We start from the raw sequence: 18,653 nt of genomic DNA on the forward strand, positions 1-18,653 counted from the left end.
AAGGACTTGTGGGTGATGGGATGGTTGGAGGCCCTCTTGGGCATAGCAATCACAAAATGATGGAGTTTTTGATTCTTGGAGAAGTAAGGAGGGGGGTCAGCAGAACTGCTGCCTTGGTCTTCTGGAGGGCAGACTTTGGCCTGTTTAGGAGCCCGGTTGACGGAGTCCTTTGGGAGGCAGTCCTGAAGGGCAAAGGAGTCCAGAAAGGCTGGACGTTCTTCAAGAAGGAAATCTTAAAGGCACAGGAGCAGGACGTCCCCATGTGCCAAAAGACAAGCCGGCAGGGAAGAAAACCAGCCTGGCTGAACAGAGAGCTTTGGCTGGATCTCAGGAAAAAAATGAGAGTTTTTGACCTTTGGAAGAAGGGGCAGGCAACTCAGGAGGACTACAAAGATATCATGAGGTTATGCAGGGAGGAAATTAGAAGGGCCAAAGCCCAACTAGAACTTAATCTGGCTACTGCCATAAAAGATAATAGAAAATGTTTCTATAAATACATTAGCAACAAAAGGAGGGCTGAGGAGAATCTCCATCCTTTATTGGATGCGGGGGGGAAACATAGTGACAATGGCTGATGAAAAGGCTGAGGTACTTAATGCCTTCTTTGCCTGAGTCCTTAATAGTAACACCAGTTGTTCTCCAGGTACCCACCCCCCTGTACTGAAAGACAGGGATGGGGAGCAGAATAAAGCCCCCATAATCCAAGGGGAAATGGTTAGTGACCTGCTACACCACTTAGACATACACTAGGCTGTGGGGTCAGATGGGATCCACCCAAGGGTACTGAGGGAGCTGGCAGAAGTGCTCACCAAGCCACTTTCCACCATTTATCAGCAGTCCTGGCTAACTGGGGAGGTCCCAGTTGACTGGAAGTTAGCAAAGGTGACGCCCATCTACAAAAAGGGATGGAAGGAGGATCCGGGGAACTACAGGCCTGTCAGTCTGACCCCCGTGCCAGGAAAGGTTATGGAGCAGATCATCTTGAGTGCCGTCACGTGGCACGTAGAGGGCAACCAGGTGATCAGGCCCAGTCAGCATGGGTTTGTGAAAGTCAGGTCCTGCTTGACTAACCTGATCTCCTTCTATGACAAGGTGACCTGCTCAGTGGATGAGGGGAAGGCTGGGGATGTTGTCTATCTAGACTCTAGTAAAACCTTTGACACCATTTCCCACAGCATTTTCCTGGGAAACTGGCCGCTCATGGCTTGGATGGGTGTACTCTTCGCTGGGTAAAAAACTGGCTGGATGGCCGGGCCCAAAGAGTTGTGGTGAATGGAGTTAGATCCAGTTGGCGGCCGGTCACAAGTGGTGTTCCCCAGGGCTTGGCATTGGGGCCAGTTCTCATTAATACCTTTATCAATGATCTGGACGAGGGGATCGAGTGCACCCTCAGTAAGTCTGCAGACAACACCAAGTTGGGCAGGAGAGTTGATCTGCTTGAGGGTAGGAAGGCTCTACAGAGGGATCTGGACAGGCTGGATCGATGGGACGAGGCCAATTGTACGAGGTTCAACAAGGCCAAGTGCCGGGTCCTGCGCTTGGATCACAACAACCCCATGCAGCACTACAGGCTTGGGGAAGAGTGGCTGGAAAGCTGCCCGGCAGAAAAAGACCTGGGGGTGCTGGCTGACAGACGGCTGAGTATGAGCCAGCAGTGTGCCCAGGTGGGCAAGAAGGTCAATAGCATCCTGGCTTGTATCAGAAATCGTGTGGCCAGCAGGAGCAGGGAAGTGATTGTCCCTCTGTACTCAACACTGGTGAGGCTGCACCTCAAATACTGTGTTCGGTTTTGGGCCCCTCACTACAGGAAAGACACTGAGGAGCTGGAGTGTGCCCAAAGAAGAGCAACGGAGCTGGTGAAGGGTCTAGAGCACAAGTCTTATGAGGAGCGGCTGAGGGAACTGGGGTTGTTTAGCCTGGAGAAAAGGAGGCTGAGGGGAGACCTTATCGCTCTCTACCACTACCTGACAGGAGGTTATAGCGAGGTGGGTGTTGGTCTCTTCTCCCAAGTAAGAAGTGATAGGATGAGAGGAAACAGCCTCAAGTTGTGCCAGGGGAGGTTTATTTGGGTATTAGGAAAAACTTCTTCACCAAAAGGGTTATCAAGCATTGGAACAGGCTGCCCAGGGAAGTCGTTGATTCACCATTCCTGGAGGTATTTAAAAGACATGTAGATGTGGCACTTGGGGACATGGTTTAGTGGTGGACTTGGCAGTGCTAGGTTAATGGTTGGACTCGATCTTAAAGGTCTTTTCCAAGCTAAAGGATTCTATGATTCTATAAATTTTCTAAGAGAGTATCTGTATGTGAGCATTCAGCGTTGCACAGCTCTAAACATGAGCTTGCTGTGCTGACCTCCACACTGCCTGCAGCCAGCAGGTGATTCCTAATTGCTGGTGTTAGAATTAAAGGAAAATCTATATTAGAACACTAGTGCTGCACTAAGTAGGTAACTTAAAACACTGCTCTGTACAAAACTGTGTGGATGAACTGTAGACAATTAGAAACAAATCTCCATAGCCAGTCTTAAAGAATCCTATAGAGATATTCATAATCCTACAGTACCCTCAGCTCCTAATACTGCTCTGCAGGGTGCTTTTAAGACTTGCACTTTACTTATTGTGGTGACTGTATTTGGAGCAAACTGTCATTGTGGTTTCCACAAAATGCTTTGATAATAAGCCAATATTGCACATTGAGTGTTTTCTAACTGCCATTGCAGCTTCTGGCAGCAGGTAGAAAAATCATTACAGCTATGAGATACTTCTTTCTCTGAAAGATTGCTCTATTTTTATGATAGATTTTTTTTTTTTTAAATAACAGTTCATTTATAGGGAGAATTAAATCCCTTTTTATTTTCAGTCATTCCCAGTTTATAAGCTCTCCTTTCTCATAAAACCAGGAGATACTACTGCTCATTCTCCCCTGACTGGGGTGCAGAGTTAATTTTTCAAGTGCATTTAGGAGGGCAATGAAGTGGTGTGTGTGAGGGGGACTCACTCTCCCTTTTCCTCTCGCAGGAGCACAGAGACGCCATCGCCCATGTCCCTGAGCCCGTCCCCCGTCAGCTCTGCTGGAAGCAGCGCGGGCACCGCCGGCTCCTCCTCAGCGGGGACCATCACCATCCCTCAGCGCATCCACCACATGGCTGCCAGCCACGTCAACATCACCAACAACGTCCTGCGGAGCTACGAGCATTGGGACATGGCTGACAAGCTGACTAAGGAGAACAAAGGTGCCCCACTCGGCTTCTTCTTTGTCCCCTTTGGCTCATCAGCTTTAGCTTGCTTTCTGTTCTCGTAGGCGTTGTTGGGAATTGGACCCAGAACCACCGCGTCTAAGAGCACAACTGTGACAGCTTGAGCAAACAGACCAAATCTGCTTGCTGGTCACTGTAGCCAACGTGTGTCTTCTCTTGTCAAGCACAGAGGGGGGACGTGTAACACACGCTGAACACGGGGTTACCAGAGCAGCTGGCAAATAATTTAGCGAACATGAGCCCCAAGTGATGAGAGCTTTTGAGTCTGCAAATTCGTTCACAGTTTCAGCTTCTCATAGAGCACCGAGGTTATTTTCAGACTGCTCTGTCAACGGGTTTAAGACTATTAAAACGTGAGCTAGGATAATAAGGAAACATTAGATGTTATGTTTATGCAGGGAGTCCGATTAGGAGATGTCCACTGAAAGCCATGACCTTGACTCTCCTATGGTTGGATTGCAAATCTGCTTGTTTATTCCTAACAACAAAATGTAAGTCTTTACCACAGTCATTTCAAAGGAGTTCTGGCAAGCAGTTCGTGACTGGGTTATATTGAGTATAGTGGAGTGGCTGAGATGTAACTAAAGGACAAATTTGGCCTATTGTTGGCCAGCTGTGAACTTCCCTATGATAATGTAATTATTCAGATTCCAGCTTTGGGCTTGCACAAATCATTGACAAAGCTTTCTTTGACACTAGAGGTGTACGGCCTAACTGGGAAATATTCTCATCATGAATTGGCTCATTCTCTTAAATTATACTGAGATTTTAGATGGCTGACTTTTCCTGACAAATGTGCTCACTGTATGCAGTTTGATCTTACTCCCATTAATGTCAGTGGCAAATTTCCACTGATTTAGAGAAACTAAGCTTGAGATTTATAGAGTTTTATGTCTGAATGGTGGGTCATAATGATCTATCCCTGGATGAGGAACAATAATAGAAGTTCTGTCCAGTCCTCCCCACTGCTTCTTGCCTTTGTTCGCATTGGTTAATTTAGTAGCAGTGCAGTCATTTTGGATTTTTTCCATAGCTGCATCCATTTTCACAAAATGTGAAAGTGATTCCCTGTCAAATGTACTGCAGAATGTTACAGTGGGAATGCAGAAGGATGCTCTGATAGGAGAAAGAGATGGCGATAATCTTGTAATTAGCCCTGTGTGTTGTGGAGTTGTTAAATGTTCTACTTGGTATTGAATCAAAATAGCTCAGGCATTCAGCCAGCAGACAGAAAATGTACCCAGCCACTGCTGTTATCAGTCCTAGAGCTGGATGAGAAAAAACCTGCTGACTCTCTCTCTGCATTTTCCCCCCTACGCTCTTCTTTGTTCTCATTTTGATTTACGATCAAACCAACCCGATTCTGCAAAGCCATATAGGAATAATCTTTATTCAGATGAGCAGCCGCTTTGACTTCCGTGGGACTGGATGCATGAATAAGGGTGTCTCACATGAGCAAGACATCTAGGGTTGTGCCCTGTTCTTTCCTATCTTGTTTCACAAACTGCAGCCATGTTACAGGGAATGGAAAGTTCATGTTACTTCAAATTTCATTTAAGTATTATAAACCATTGGAGAGAGATCAGAGTTTCATACATGCTATAGCATGTCTGTCTTTACATTTCATCTGGAAAGATACCTCATTTCTAATTAAATACTTGATTTAAAGTTGCATGCTTACACACAATTAAACTGCAATTTGAAAAATGCATGGTGTAACAAAAAAGTGTATAAGGACTGCTGTGGTACTCTGCAGGTCTTCATCATATCACATGACAGGTTCCATTTACAGAAGGATATCTTTAAGACACTTCGATGTGAGAAATGTTAGTGTTTCATGAAACCTAGCTGTAATTATTTTAGTAGATGTCATCTGCATCTCTCAAATAATTCAAAGCAGCTATATCTTGCTGTCTGGGACAGGACTCATCCCTTTCCCCATAGCTATCTCTGATCCACCTTTGCCAGCCGGACTGGCTGTTCCAGTGCCCAAGCTCTGGTACGCTGGCGTGTGGACTGTGAGTTCAGAAATGCCCCATGACGCCAAACGGGATAGGTGCAAAGCCCAGACTCTGCCTTGAGTCCCAGGTAAAAGACAGATATCTTGGCTTCTCTCTCAGGGGTTTGGGCAGTCAGTTCATCATAAAAAATGAGATTATTTTTTTTCCCCACCTTGAAATAAGAATGGTCTCAAAAAACAAACACACACAAACCCACAAGAAACCCACATTTAAGATAAAAATGAATTTTCTTTTTGAAAAAATTACATCTAGTAACTAGTTTGTTTTTTTTTTCCCTTGTGGTCAGCTCTCATTGTGTCTGTTGTCTTCTGAATCACAGGGTACATCTTGCCCGAGAACATGTCCCTGATGAGCTAATAGAGATGGGTATAAAAAGGTGGTCCCATCATTGTAATGTCTAGTAGCCTTTGCCTCTGGTTCTTACTGCTGTCATAGATGTTTCTTAGGTCATGCCCATGCAGACACAAGAGATTTCTTCCATGTTGTAGGAGCTGCGCAGCCTCCCCTTGTCCACGGCTGTCAGCTTAGGTTTTGTGCTCCTCTGAGCATGCCTGCACGCTCCCAGTTTGGACTTGACTCATGTCCAGCTGGCTCAGAGCAGGAGACAGAAGCCTTTCTTGTCAGCCTGACAAAAGATGTGCCATTGAAATAAAAAGGCATAGCAAGAGGGAGAACAGCAGAACTGTGACCTGCCAAGCTGATCTGGTTTGAAAAGGAAAGTGGGAACATACTGCCGTGTACCTCTGGTCAATAGAGTTTAGAGGGTGTGGGAGAATAGATGGAGTTTGTCATAAACTCTGCATCTGTAGCAGGCCAGGCTAAACTGCAGACTTCCCAAAGCCAATCCATGGGCTGGTTTGTGTTGGATCACCTGGAGAGTTGTTCACCATTTATAACATCAAACTCTCAGCTGACTTTACAAAATCAGGTAATTTTTTTAAGCTTCCAAAGCTAGCAGCACTTTTTCTCTACAGTAGAAAACTATCAGCTCTGTAGTGACAAAGGCCTGTTCTTTAGTAAGTGGCTTCAGCGCTTGTGGCTTTTTCAAGAAATGTTAAACTGAAATCAGGCTTTAAAGGTAAATTCTCAGTGTTAACAGCAATTATTATTTATTTGAGCCTAGAAAGAGATCTCCAGAATGGAAGCAAGGCAGTGTGTTATTTCACTTCTAAATGTATTGATTTTACACTGGAGGAGGGGAATAAAAGACAGAGGAAGGAAGATTAAAAGTAACTGCTGGCTGCAGCATCTTAACGCAACTGGTGATAGCCCTAAGCTTTCATTATGCTTGCCTCCAGCCAAATCACTTTGTGCTGTGATACTGCTGTAGCTCCCAAGCTGACCAGGGTCAGGCTGTCAATACTTGGATAGAAGACCTCAAAGCAGCACTTACTTGCTGAAGAAAGTACTGATAATGATTTTGTACCCGCATCTGCTCTCCCGAACTGCAGCCAATACAGTGTTAGCTGGCTGAGTGCCACGCACTGGATTTTAGATAGGGTGAGAATGTAAGGGCTCAGCCACCGGTTAGTGTGATTGCTGGTTGTTATCTGAGCTCTGAGGGACTTTAAATGAGTGGGCTCCCACTCACCTAAATATAGCATAAGTGTTGTGTATGTGGGAATGCCTGCACCTTAGTGAGCGGAAAGACAAGCTGTGGGAGAATAGAGGACACAAACCAGTTCTCCGTTGAAAGCAATTAGGAAAGGTCTGTTGGGCCTAACAGCATTAGTCTTTCACCCAGAGAGCATCTAACACATGGCATAAAGTAAACTGGTGTGATGCTTCCTAACTATGGCACTCTGTTTAGTGGCCTCCTGTTAACCCTTCCCAACACCTGATCCCAGTGGCCTTACCCGTCTTTTCTTTCCCCTTATAGGTTCCCATCTCCTAGATGGTATTTTTCTGCTGGGTTCCCTCTCTCCTCTTCCTTATTCCCTCCCACCCCACACACATCCTCTGGGGCCTGCAGCTGCAGCAGGATGAGCAGAGGGCCAAAACTGCTGCAATGGCAGTAACAAATTGGAGGGTGGGGAAAAGAGCAACCAAGGTCTTCTGCAAGATCCAGACTAGCTCTTCATGCCCAGGAGAGGGTACAACATGGAAAAGGAAATGCCACAGTTTATTGCCAGCTATTTAAATCATGCCATCATCAGCAAACCTAGGCTCAGAAATCTTGAAGTGCAGATCTTCAGAGCTGACGAAGACTATTGGCAACCGCTCATACTATGTTGTGGTTGACTTCCAGCATGGATAATCTAATTCGGTCTGTTTAAATGTATTGTTGCCTTTGTTTAAATTCTTTCCTACTGATTGTGTGCTTATGTTCACAAAGTCTTGAGAACTTACTAATTGCGCTGCTGCTACTGAGTGGGAAGTCATGGATACATGTATTTCTGTACCATTGCCTGAAACAATGACTTCTGTTTCTTGTGTATTCCAGAATTCTTTGTAGACCTGGACTCAGTGATGGGACCCTTAACACAACACAGCAGTATGACCAATCTGGTTCGTTACGTTCGCCAAGGACTCCACTGGCTCCGCATTGAGGCTCATTTGTTGTAGTGACTGCTGCCCTGTTCATAACATCCCCATTCTTCTACCTCTACCAGCGCAGAGACGATCACTGGTGGAACTCCACTCATTTCTGGAAGTTTATTCATGTAACTTCATTTTTATTGCCTTTTTTAATATCCTATCTATTGGAAGTAGAAGTCACCATAAATGGAACTTATGACTCAAAGAGCAGTATGTGTTGTACCATCTAATCATTTTCGACAATTTTCTATGCCTTGTGTCTCCTGGATCCTGCCATCCTTATGTGCTTTATGGAACGGTACATTCCCTGCAGTATTGTTTTAAGTCCATGCTGCCTTCAAGTGAAAACAAAAAAGCACTTTGAGAAGATATGGATTCCTGAGAAATAGTACAAAGCGTCTTAAATATTTGAGGGTATATATGAGAAGTCCCTTCTGAAATAAATTAGTAGAAGTTATAGCTATTCATTCAAAGTCGTCTTCTGAACCTGAACCAAGCTTTCCGACGCTTAATTCTGGCATCACTACCTGACACAGTACATTCCTAAGATTTCATACTTCCTATAGGCTTAATCTCTAAAAGAGAACATTGAATATCTTACAGGTACATAATGTAAGATCACCAAAGGTGTTAAGAGGTAAAAGGTTGAAGGAATGCCTCATTAAAGAACGATGATACACTATGCAATGAGGTTTTGATATTCCATTCTTCCTGTTTATTGTTGGCTTAATAATTTCAGTAGGCAGCAGAATTTATTGCAGGTTTTAGGCAATTTCACAATATTAGCTTTCATAGTCTTATCTACCATTCCTATACTAAATCTGTGAGTTTTCTTTCAGTTTTACTGTTTAGTCTCAAACAAATACTCATCCAAGATTTTTCTTTATAGAACAATCTCTCCTTGCATAGTGACTCAGTGAAAGCAGATTTTAACAGGACCGCTACACTCTAAGCATTGATATTGTATGTAAAAGTCCATTAATAAGTGTATGCAGATTCTTCATGAAACTCTCTAGAAGTTTAACTAACCAGCTACTGTTGAAACATTATAATTCCATGTGTCATCAATTTTCACCTGTTTTGTTCATTTCAGAGCATTAGAAACAAACAGTATTATCTTGCTATCTTGAAAAGAATGTCAAATTAAATAAAATCACCAGATTTACCCAAAAGCAATATAACATTTGTTTAATAATGGCCATGAATACTTCAGTCAGATTACCTATTTTCCAAGCTCTGCATCTGTTTACCCATGCTGTCATGTTTTGGACCATTCCTCTAATGCGTGAATAATAATGAGACAATTCAGATAGAATTTCAAAGCAATTGTGAATAAATTACACCATTTCACATTTGCTCTTTCCTCTTGTTTTTTTCCCCTGTTATAAACTGCACTGCTCTTCTGGTGCCACTGCAAGAAGCGCTGGTGCATGAAACAAAACAAAATGAATTTATATCAATAATTCACAAGACTTTAAGTGGTCTCATCTCATTCTTGATATAATGCCTGCATACCTTACTGAACTGTAAATTCGATTTCTATAAACAGAAAATGCTCATAGCAATGTAAATATTATTCTGTCTCATCTCATTGAAATAATACAATATGTGTATTAAATGCCATCCAGATATTAGTTAATTGCAATTACCTTCTGCTATATAATCCTGTATATCCTTTAATCTGGTGAGTTATTGGATTCTACTCACTGGGTTGTGACCAGATAAATAGGACAAATTTGCATTTAAAAGGTTCAGACTGTTATGATTTTTAGAGCAGGCCTTGGATATTTGCAATAAAAGCAGTTTAAGGACTCTGCCCAATGCACATTTAAGACAAACATTACTGTAGCTGTTGTATATTAGCTCCCTGTAGTACTACCATTTCTTAAAAATCAATACTTCCTAATATTTTGTTCCAGAAGACTGTATTATAAATGTAGCCAAGGTGCGTAATTAGAGAAATCATCCAGTTTAGGGTTGTCTGCAAAGGACATTTGCAGAACATGCACATCCTGTATTATCTGCACATTCCTGTTCCTGAAGTGGTCGATACACCCTTATCTGTTCTCTGAGGGTTTCAGTAACACGGCTGAAACGTGAATCAGACAGTGTGTGTCACGCTGATTCTGGCCCCAGTAGCTAATGAATAAAAACACAACAGTGAGAACTATTCAGAAATGTAGATGAAAGGTGGTTGTTGTTTGTGGGTTTTGGTTGGTTTTTTTTAAGAAAAAGAAAACAAAACACTTGAAGTATTTCATTTTCTTGAACAGGGTGAGTACTTGAGATGAAGTAGTGTTGGGGTGGTTTTGTCGTAAGCCGGTGTTTTCCATTCTTTTTGCAAGATCTCACTAATGAGAATCAGTAACTATTTAGTCTAATTAAGTGCACTGTCGTCACTTGTTCCTTTAATGTAGACTGAAATCCTAGACTTCCATGCATTTATGAAGCATAGATATGTCTTGAAATACAATCTTCGGACACAAGACTGTACAAAGAGTTAGCTGCAGTCACTCAGTGAAGACAATGTATTATCTTTCCCCTGTTGTTCCCCCAGTAAACAGACTCCTATCTCTGAATTTACCCTGTGTTCACAATCTTTTGCTTAAACAGCTTAAGGAATTAGCCCACCTGATTTTGTATCCTGTGACTTAGTTTGAAATGTATGCTCAATCAATGGCATGATTATAAGTCCAGCAGTCAAGTCTAGGATCACAAGCCAACTTCCTATTTAGCAGTCTTGTTTCAAAAGCAGCTTAGAAACAAATTAAATATGGAGAGTGAATTACCGTCTTATCCCTGGGGATGATGCTTCTTTTGGGTTAGTTATTAAGGATTATTGCACTTTTACAGGCACTATATTCATCTCATTTCAAATGCGAACATGTCATCTTTGTGGAATCATTTTACCCTTAAAATATTACTTCCAGCAGAGTTAATCAAATGAGATTGTTTGTTTGTTTCAATCCATGGGGAAGCAGCATGTGTTTGCTTGGGCGTTTGCTATGTCTGCTCTTAACACTGCCCACTTCAGGCATTCAAACCCATGAACCAAGCACCAAAAATTACAGGATTGGCTTCAAATCATGGTGGGTTTTTTTTTTTTTAAATAAACTGTTTTGGTTCTTGTATTGCCTTCTGGATACTGAGCTTTGAGACTGATTTCATGACATGTTTTCAGGCATTTTTCAAGCATGCCGAGGGCCAGAAATGACACATTTGTTTTTAACAGTGATAAACTGGGACAGTGATGTAATCTCTTGATTTCTGCAGCTGGGATTTAAGGACACCAAGCTTCATAAAAAATTGCCAGAGCTGACAAGACTGTCATTTGTGTCCCATGCTTCAGGACGTTTGAAGCAATATCAGTAGTTCAGCAGTGAAGGGAGAGTGCCAGTAAAGGGCTAAACGCAAGCATTTGGGAGCTCCATCAGTACGAGATCCAAGGGCAGCAAAGTCCTAAGTGCTCAAGCGAGGCATTTACATAGCACTTAACCTCCATGTCAAGAGCTGCAGCAGGCCTTAAGTGAAGTATTTGACAATGTGCAGGCAGAATATCCTGCTCTGAGTGCAGTGAGTATCTGTAGGCATGGGATGTGTGTTGGGTCCTCGAGAGCAGGGATCGGAGGGAGAGCCTGAGATGATGTATCCCGTATGGGTCATGTTCCCCTAGACCATGTCCCGTTGGTCACTGGTCACTGGTCCTAGCAATGCTCCTTTGGCCGCTTTCAAAGGACGAATCGCTCTTCCCACTCGTAGCAAACTAAGAGTGTAAACAGTTCACCCCAGTATTTGTGCTTTTTATTTTATTTTATTTTGTCTTACCTTTATTTTTTCAGTCATTCTGGTTTAGCTTACAGCCTTTTTGTTGATAGTATTGGTGGCAACTTTCACAGCTTGCTTCTTATAGCTTAATTTCACTTTTTCTTACAAGGTCTCTGGACTTTTAGTCATTTAAATAGTCTCTCTGTGAATATGTTGTCTCATTTATAAATTACCTCCTTTGAAAAATAGCGACAGGTCTGTTGATATCAGTGTGGGGGTTTTTTTAAGAATAAAGATCAAGATCTTCATTCCTCCTAAAGAAACAAAATCTGAGAAACTGAATCTGGACCTTAATTTCTATGCTTTTTAATTTCACAGATTTTATGATGTTCTTCCATTGTAACAGTTTAGATTCACTGACAAGTTTTTAGGTACTTTGGAAGAAATGTTTTCATTGTATTTTTTATCAGTATTTAATGCTGTCTAAATCCAATGATTAGTTTTGTGAGTGCAATTTAAAAGACAGCAAAAATGAGTCTGGTAAGGATTCTGACTTAGGTATTAATATACTTTTTTGCTTTGAGTTCAGGAGAAACTCCACTACGCGCAGTATTGAAGCAAGCACGTGCATGCGTGTGTGTGTACACATGTATGGATTTGGATGTGGATTTGCAGCAGAAGGTCCTTGCTCATTACTTCATAGCACAGGAAAAAAAGATGCAATAGCTGCAAGGAGAAAACACTCTTACCGCTGCTGAGTGGTAGCAGAATTATTAAAGCGTTCCTCTGTAGTTTGTGTATAGTCCTGTTTGCATCTGTTGTCTCCTTGCAGGCGATGAAGGTATGACAAAAAGTAGCAACAGCTCTGTCATCTTGGTCCTGTAGTCCCTGAAGTCAGTGTCAAAACTGAATATGCTATCAACGTACTGTTTTTCAGAAGGTTAACTCATTTGCAATAGACCAGCGTCCTGAAATTTTAAGAAAGGCAAAATGTTTCACAAGTCACCGAAGAAGATTAATTTGTCATTTTGAACCCAGCGTAGAAACGTCCTATAGGTGGGCAGGGCCGCAGACCGAGGTGTCATTGCGAAGGGCCTTTGCCTCTCGCAGCATCTCCCCGACCTCACTGGAGTGCACTGGGAATGGGGCAAAGGGGATGAAGAGGAGAAACCAGTCCACTGTCCTTATGACATCTGCCAGCTTTACTTTACATACTGTTTTATAAATACGAATAAAATAAGTCTTGTTAATGTTGGGAGGGCTCAATTCCTCTATTTCTAATACTCCTCCTGGACTTGATATAACGAGACCACAGCAATGCGTATAGGCATTCTGTATTGTCTAATGAGAGAGAGAGAGATACAGATACTCACTAGGTATAGTGACATATGTTAGGTATATCATTTGATATTTTGTAGCCTATATGTATAGGGTAAAAGCTCAGTTAGGCTCTCCTTCATTATCGAAACCTCCCTGCTACTGAATGCAAAGTGTTCCTGCCTGACTTACAGAGTAGCCATCTTCTCTGCAGTATTCTTGTCAGACCTGCCTTTCTGATGGACTCGGTAGCTTTACTTTAGCCATTCTGTTTCAAAGATGTTTTGTCTGTTTCTTTTGTCTTCCAAGATCAGTGATGCTGATCATCTCACGCCAGTTTAAACCCATGGTGGTAGCTGTTGAAGTCAGAAGAGATTGAGTTCAGATCTTGTGTACAGCCAGGGGGACCCCGTGGCTCTACAGGTAGAAATGAGGCCAAATTCAGGTGCAGGTGAGTTGCTGCATAAAACTGCTGTCAGGTGAGAATCAAACCTGGCCTCATCAGGAGGCACTGCAACAGAAATACTATGAAGATAAGCTGTGCCCAGAACCACAGGGTATGTAGCAACATCTCAGGCAGCTCATTGACCCTGTAATCATATTAGGCAACGGTAAAGATGTGAAGAGTGGTTTGAAGAAACCGGGGCAAGTTGGTGTGGTCTGGCATTGTGAATTTAACCTGTGTGTACTTCTTGGGAAAGGGGGTTCATTACTGTTGATATGTCCTGCAAAATAACACCTATACCATGGTATCCTACAAAATCCAGATACGGCACCATCCCATCCAATTCCTTAATCCACCTCAGGGCGCCACCACATGTCACAAAGAGCTAATGCTTGTCACTGCCCTGAAGTCACCGCCGAGTTAAACCATTTTTCCCTTACAACTCCAGCAGGGACCAAGCCCAGGGACCCAGCGGCCAACTCAAGTAGCGATGTGTGTACTCAGTGCTTTGGAGAGAGGCCGCAGAAAAGACCTGACCTTGCCTACGACAGGCTGTGGAGCCGCACAGAGCTCCCTGAGCCCTCAGCCTGCTCAGGGTGTTGGGCTACTACAGGTCTGCACAGTGTGAAACCCCACGTAGCCGTGGCCACGGTATTGGTGTGCAGGAGACACGGTGGGGGACCAGTGCCGTGCCCAACAGGACGGAGTGACCCCAGCCCCACCGCTTGGGTGCAACAGAGCTGTGGCTCTGCATTGCTTTTAGGTCCTGGTCCTGTGCGGCTGCGGATGGGACTTGGATTTGAGCACTTACCTTTACTTGCACTGCATCTGGAAACGCCACACGAGTTGACAGAAGCAGTGCATGTAGTAACATCATAAAACTAAGGCAATATTCACTGTATGCAGAATTGCAATTTAAATTGTAGTGTCCACAGGACCACTCGTGCTTACAGGACTCTAGCTGAGTCCTGCTGATGCCAGTGGTAAAAGCCATGTGCGTCGATGATGCAGCTGTTTGAGACTTGTTTTCCTCTTTGATTTTAACTGAATTCCCCTCTATGCAAGTTCTGTAAGCTCTCTGTGCTGAGTATAAGTTTACTCACAGTTGTGTGAGTGTCACCCTGTTGTAATTCCATTGAAAAACCCATTAAGTGGAGATAGCCCTGATTTCTACTCAGTTATTTCCTTCTCTGAATTAGAAGGAAAGTCAGATTCTGAAGTGAATTTTATTGTTTTAATGGACAACTGTAACCACAATGGACCAAACTTTGAGCTAAGCAAATGTAAAGTAACTTGGCTCAGCTTGTTGTATTCATGGGACCAAATTCTGTTGTCATATGGCTATCATGCAAGTCTTACAGAGCTTGCTGAGCACTGTTTATCAAAGGAGAAGCTGGTTAACGAAAATGGCATAGCACTACCGGAGTTAAGTTTATTGGGCCAGAACTTCAGTTGCATTAACCCAGTTAATTCAATGGAATTACACCCATTTTTGTTCTGGCTGAGCACTCACACCGCTGAAATTAGTTCAAGGTCTCTGGACTAGTGCTGGAATAACTGCAAGCAGACTTGCTCTTCAACCAGACCATATGTTGACTCAGCCCTTGCTCAGGGAAACCACCATTGACTTCAGTGACAAATAACGTGGCGTTACGGACATAAAGAAGCTTTGACCCACTGGCAGGAGGCATTTACCCTGGAATTTATGAATTAACTGAATAGTGGGTAGCAACACACATGCTTTATTTATGACAGAGGTAGAGTACAAGTTCCTCAGCTGGTGTAAACTGGTATAGGAGTACTGATGTCAGTGGAGTTAATCCGATATGCACAGACTAAGGAGCAAACCCTCTAACCCCAGACTAATTTTTGCCAATGTATCTCTATGCATATAAACTCCCAAAGCTTTTATCATCATGCCTTTTTTACTCATCATGCCAATGAAATGATTAATGTACCATAATCCTTGCCTGTAAGGAAATATTGTACTTTGCAAAGCTATGCAGTATAGAGCACATCGTAAAACTGCTTTAGACCACACAGTCTGGAAAAGCGTTATCAGAAACTAGAGTAACAGAGCAGCTTTTTATCTGATGTCGATTACACTTTCACTCTGCACTTCCACCGCTGAGAGTTTTACATATGGAGTGAATGATGGTTGTACGTTTCTGATGACTGTGGGCCAAAGCTTCAGCTGATGTGCCTCTAAGTAGCTCCGTAGATGTCAGTGCTGATTTACACCAGCTGAAAAACTAGTCCTCTCCCTTTCATACTGTGCTGTATGCCCTAATGCAGCTTTATAAATACATACTGAAGCTGAGTATATATTGAACTATTCTGATTCAGCACCAGATAATCCCTGCTAAAAGAATTGGAGGGTAATTTCTGCCTGCCATCTAGGCTTGCATATGTTTTGGTTTTAACTAAAAGGCATGTTGCAATTTCATTACCTCTGAGTTTAAATATTTACTGGCATCAGCATTAGCTTGCATAGAAAAATGGCAAATAAATTCAAACGTGTCATAAATGCTCTCAGTCTAGAGATGGAATCTGTTACTTTAGTTCAAAGACACTGCAGCAGGCTAAAGTAGTTTTTCTAAGCCAAATGGGGTTTGTACGTTTAAAAGTCATGGCAAATATTTATCTAGGCCCAATTCTGCCGTTCTGCCCCTGAGCATCCTAATCGGCAGGTTGCTCCACTGAAGTCCATAGGAGTAACTGCGTAAATTAGTGCTCAGCACACAGATTGCAGAATCAGGCACCGAATATGTTAGGTAAATGCAATCAGGAGTTTAATTTTAGCCATATGTATCATTTGAGGACGCTTAAAAACTAGATACATTTTATCCAAGCTGACAGTCCTTGTAATTCCATAAAACATTGTATAATTTATTCCTGTCTGTATTTTTGACACCTCTGGATTGCATATCTTCTACTGAATCTTAAATGCTGGTTTTTTTTAAAACCCACATTCAAAAGGTCTAGGACATATCGTCACAGAATATGAAAACAAGTCAAAAGATCTGGTTATTTTTTGCTTTGGCTTTGAGCTCTCCTTTGCTTTGTGTTTTGTCTTTGGCTGTGGTACTCCCAGTATTTTAAAAAAGGCTCAATTAAATTCAAGTTGCTTCCTGTCTTCTGAAAAAAAGCAAAATACAACTAAGGTTCAGGAAGAGTAATCCTAGCAAACTCAGTGGATGTTTGCTCTTTCTAGTTGTCTTGGTTTTTTTAACCTAGCCCTGTTGGGAGTAGTCTAGTATGTGTGTTCTCTTGCCCACTGTCTCTGGCTGTTGTGGCAAATACTATTCCCCCACCACCACCTTTTTTTTTCTTTTGTTTGTGTGTGTGTGTGCACGCGCGCATGTATAATTAACCAAAATATCAGGAAAATTTATATATGCTTTCTTCTGGTTCCTGGAAATAGAGCAACATTATGACCTTATGGTCTTCCAGCAAAAGTCAGATTTAATAATTTCTGCATTGCAGTGCAACTTAATTAGCTATTGGAATTAGATTATGGTTTACTAAATGGCCCTTTACCTTGCATTCTTACTTTTTATTTGCTATTGAAGTAGCCTTTTTTTTTCTCATGTGTGCAAATATCATATCAATAATCATTGCAATTCCACAAGGTGTCTTTGTTCTGAACAAGCATGTTATTCTTGTAAAGTTTTAAGTATAAGTTAAGATGTTTTGTACAGACCAAGGTAACTGTTAAAATGTCAAGCAATTACTGAAATGTTGTATAGTTATAAAAGTTTGATTTCTTTTGCTTTATATGTATAAAATTGTATCTTGCCTGTTTTGCTTTGTATTTCCAACGTGTTGCACAATTATGCATTTTGTTTACATTTGTTCCTTCTTCAGAAAAAAAGAAATAACAGTAATACTTTATGTACAAACATTTTAAATGTACTTTTGTTGTTTTTAAACACAATGTCTCTGTATAAATAATATTGGTTGAACTGGTACATTTGTGTCTCTCATAGAGGGATTAATTATACTGCCAGTGCATTGAATTATTTAAAAAAAAAAGTAAAATAAAATTTTTATGAAAATGTAACCCATTTTATCACTATAAATTATTCTGTCTTCTGCTATTTTCTCATTCCCCTCCCAGGATACAATAAGTATGGTACAGTAAGTACTGTTTGTGGGAGAGCTGTCATTGGTTTTAATTTTTAATCAATGTGTTTGTGTCATTGCGGAGACTTAAAATGACTTGATGTTAGAAAATAATGTAGTGCTGATACCAGCTGTGAGGTAACAGGATCAATAGTGTGTTTTCCCCATCCCTGAGGGGCCTCAGCTGGAAGACAGCAGCCTAAATCCTGTCTGTCCCAAACCCAACCTAAAGAGCAAAGGAGCCGGGCTTCAAAGGCAGGATTTTTTTGGTCGCTTGCTGCCAAGCAGCCCAAGGCTCCAGCGTGACTAAAGCGGTTCAATTCGGCGCGCTGACCCTCTGCACGGGAGCACGTTCCTCCCCAGGGGCTTCCCGGGATGACAAAACTAGAAACGCCAGGTTTTATATCATCATTGCAGAAATAGCTCTAAGAGCCAGTGCCAGGAATACCAGCTCAAAAGAGATGTAAAAAGCTCTCGAGAGATGCTAAGCAGCATGTGATGTGGCTGCCCGGTGCAAGGCTGAACACTCGGTGCTGCTGAGCGCGGAGCAAGTGAGGTCAAGCTGCCCGCCGGGGAGGGACGAACCGCAGCGCTCCCGACACAAAGTCCATCTCGGGCCACTGTCTCCAAGCAAAAGAAGCCGTCACTGTGATTTGCTGTACGGCCCCTCACACTTACAGTCCTGCTTAAAACCTTTTCATCTTCGTCTGGAGAATTGCGTGCTCTGGAGGTGCCGCGGGAAGGCTCGGCCGGGAGGCGGCTGGCGGGGATGTCTCGGCCCAGACAGTGCCGGGGAGGGGGGCGGTGAGCCCAGAACACAGATGGTGTTACAGAAGGACGCCTTGAGAGGCATGCCAGTAGGTGTTAGTCTGGATTTGAGGCTGACTATTTACTGTAATGTCCTGCTTAAAACAAAGGGCCGCTCGCTGATACCCTCCAGCTTCTCTGCGCCACTCTGATCGCATGAAGCGGCTTAAAGCTGTCCGGTCCGACCAGGCTACGGCTTTTCCAGTGTTCCTCATCCCACCCGTGTGGATGGTTACCTGTAAAACAGGTGCTAAAGCCCCAGTCCTTCTTAGCAATAACTCGCTCCAGAAGAAAATCTGGAATGGGGTATTTGGAGCTCACTGTGTATCGTATGTGCCCGTTTTGCACTCGAGGAGCCGGGAAACAGCCTCTCTCA

The 18,653-nt window shown here is 42.7% G+C and overlaps 1 protein-coding gene across 3 annotated transcripts in view; it reads left to right on the forward strand.

The window, feature by feature from the left end:
- Window positions 1-17,408, forward strand: part of AFF2 (AF4/FMR2 family member 2) — a 350,925-nt gene extending 333,517 nt beyond the window's left edge. For all 3 annotated transcript variants that reach the window (XM_029996601.2, XM_029996599.1, XM_029996600.2), the window contains exons 20-21: window positions 3,021-3,235; window positions 7,724-17,408. In XM_029996601.2, coding sequence (XP_029852461.1) covers window positions 3,021-3,235; window positions 7,724-7,845 — 337 coding nt within the window. In that variant the 3' untranslated portion in view covers window positions 7,846-17,408. The remainder of the gene's footprint in view (window positions 1-3,020; window positions 3,236-7,723) is intronic.
- The last annotated feature ends 1,245 nt before the right edge of the window (window positions 17,409-18,653 follow it).

This window comes from Aquila chrysaetos, chromosome 21, assembly GCF_900496995.4.
Source record: "Aquila chrysaetos chrysaetos chromosome 21, bAquChr1.4, whole genome shotgun sequence".
Classification (NCBI taxonomy): domain Eukaryota; kingdom Metazoa; phylum Chordata; class Aves; order Accipitriformes; family Accipitridae; genus Aquila; species Aquila chrysaetos.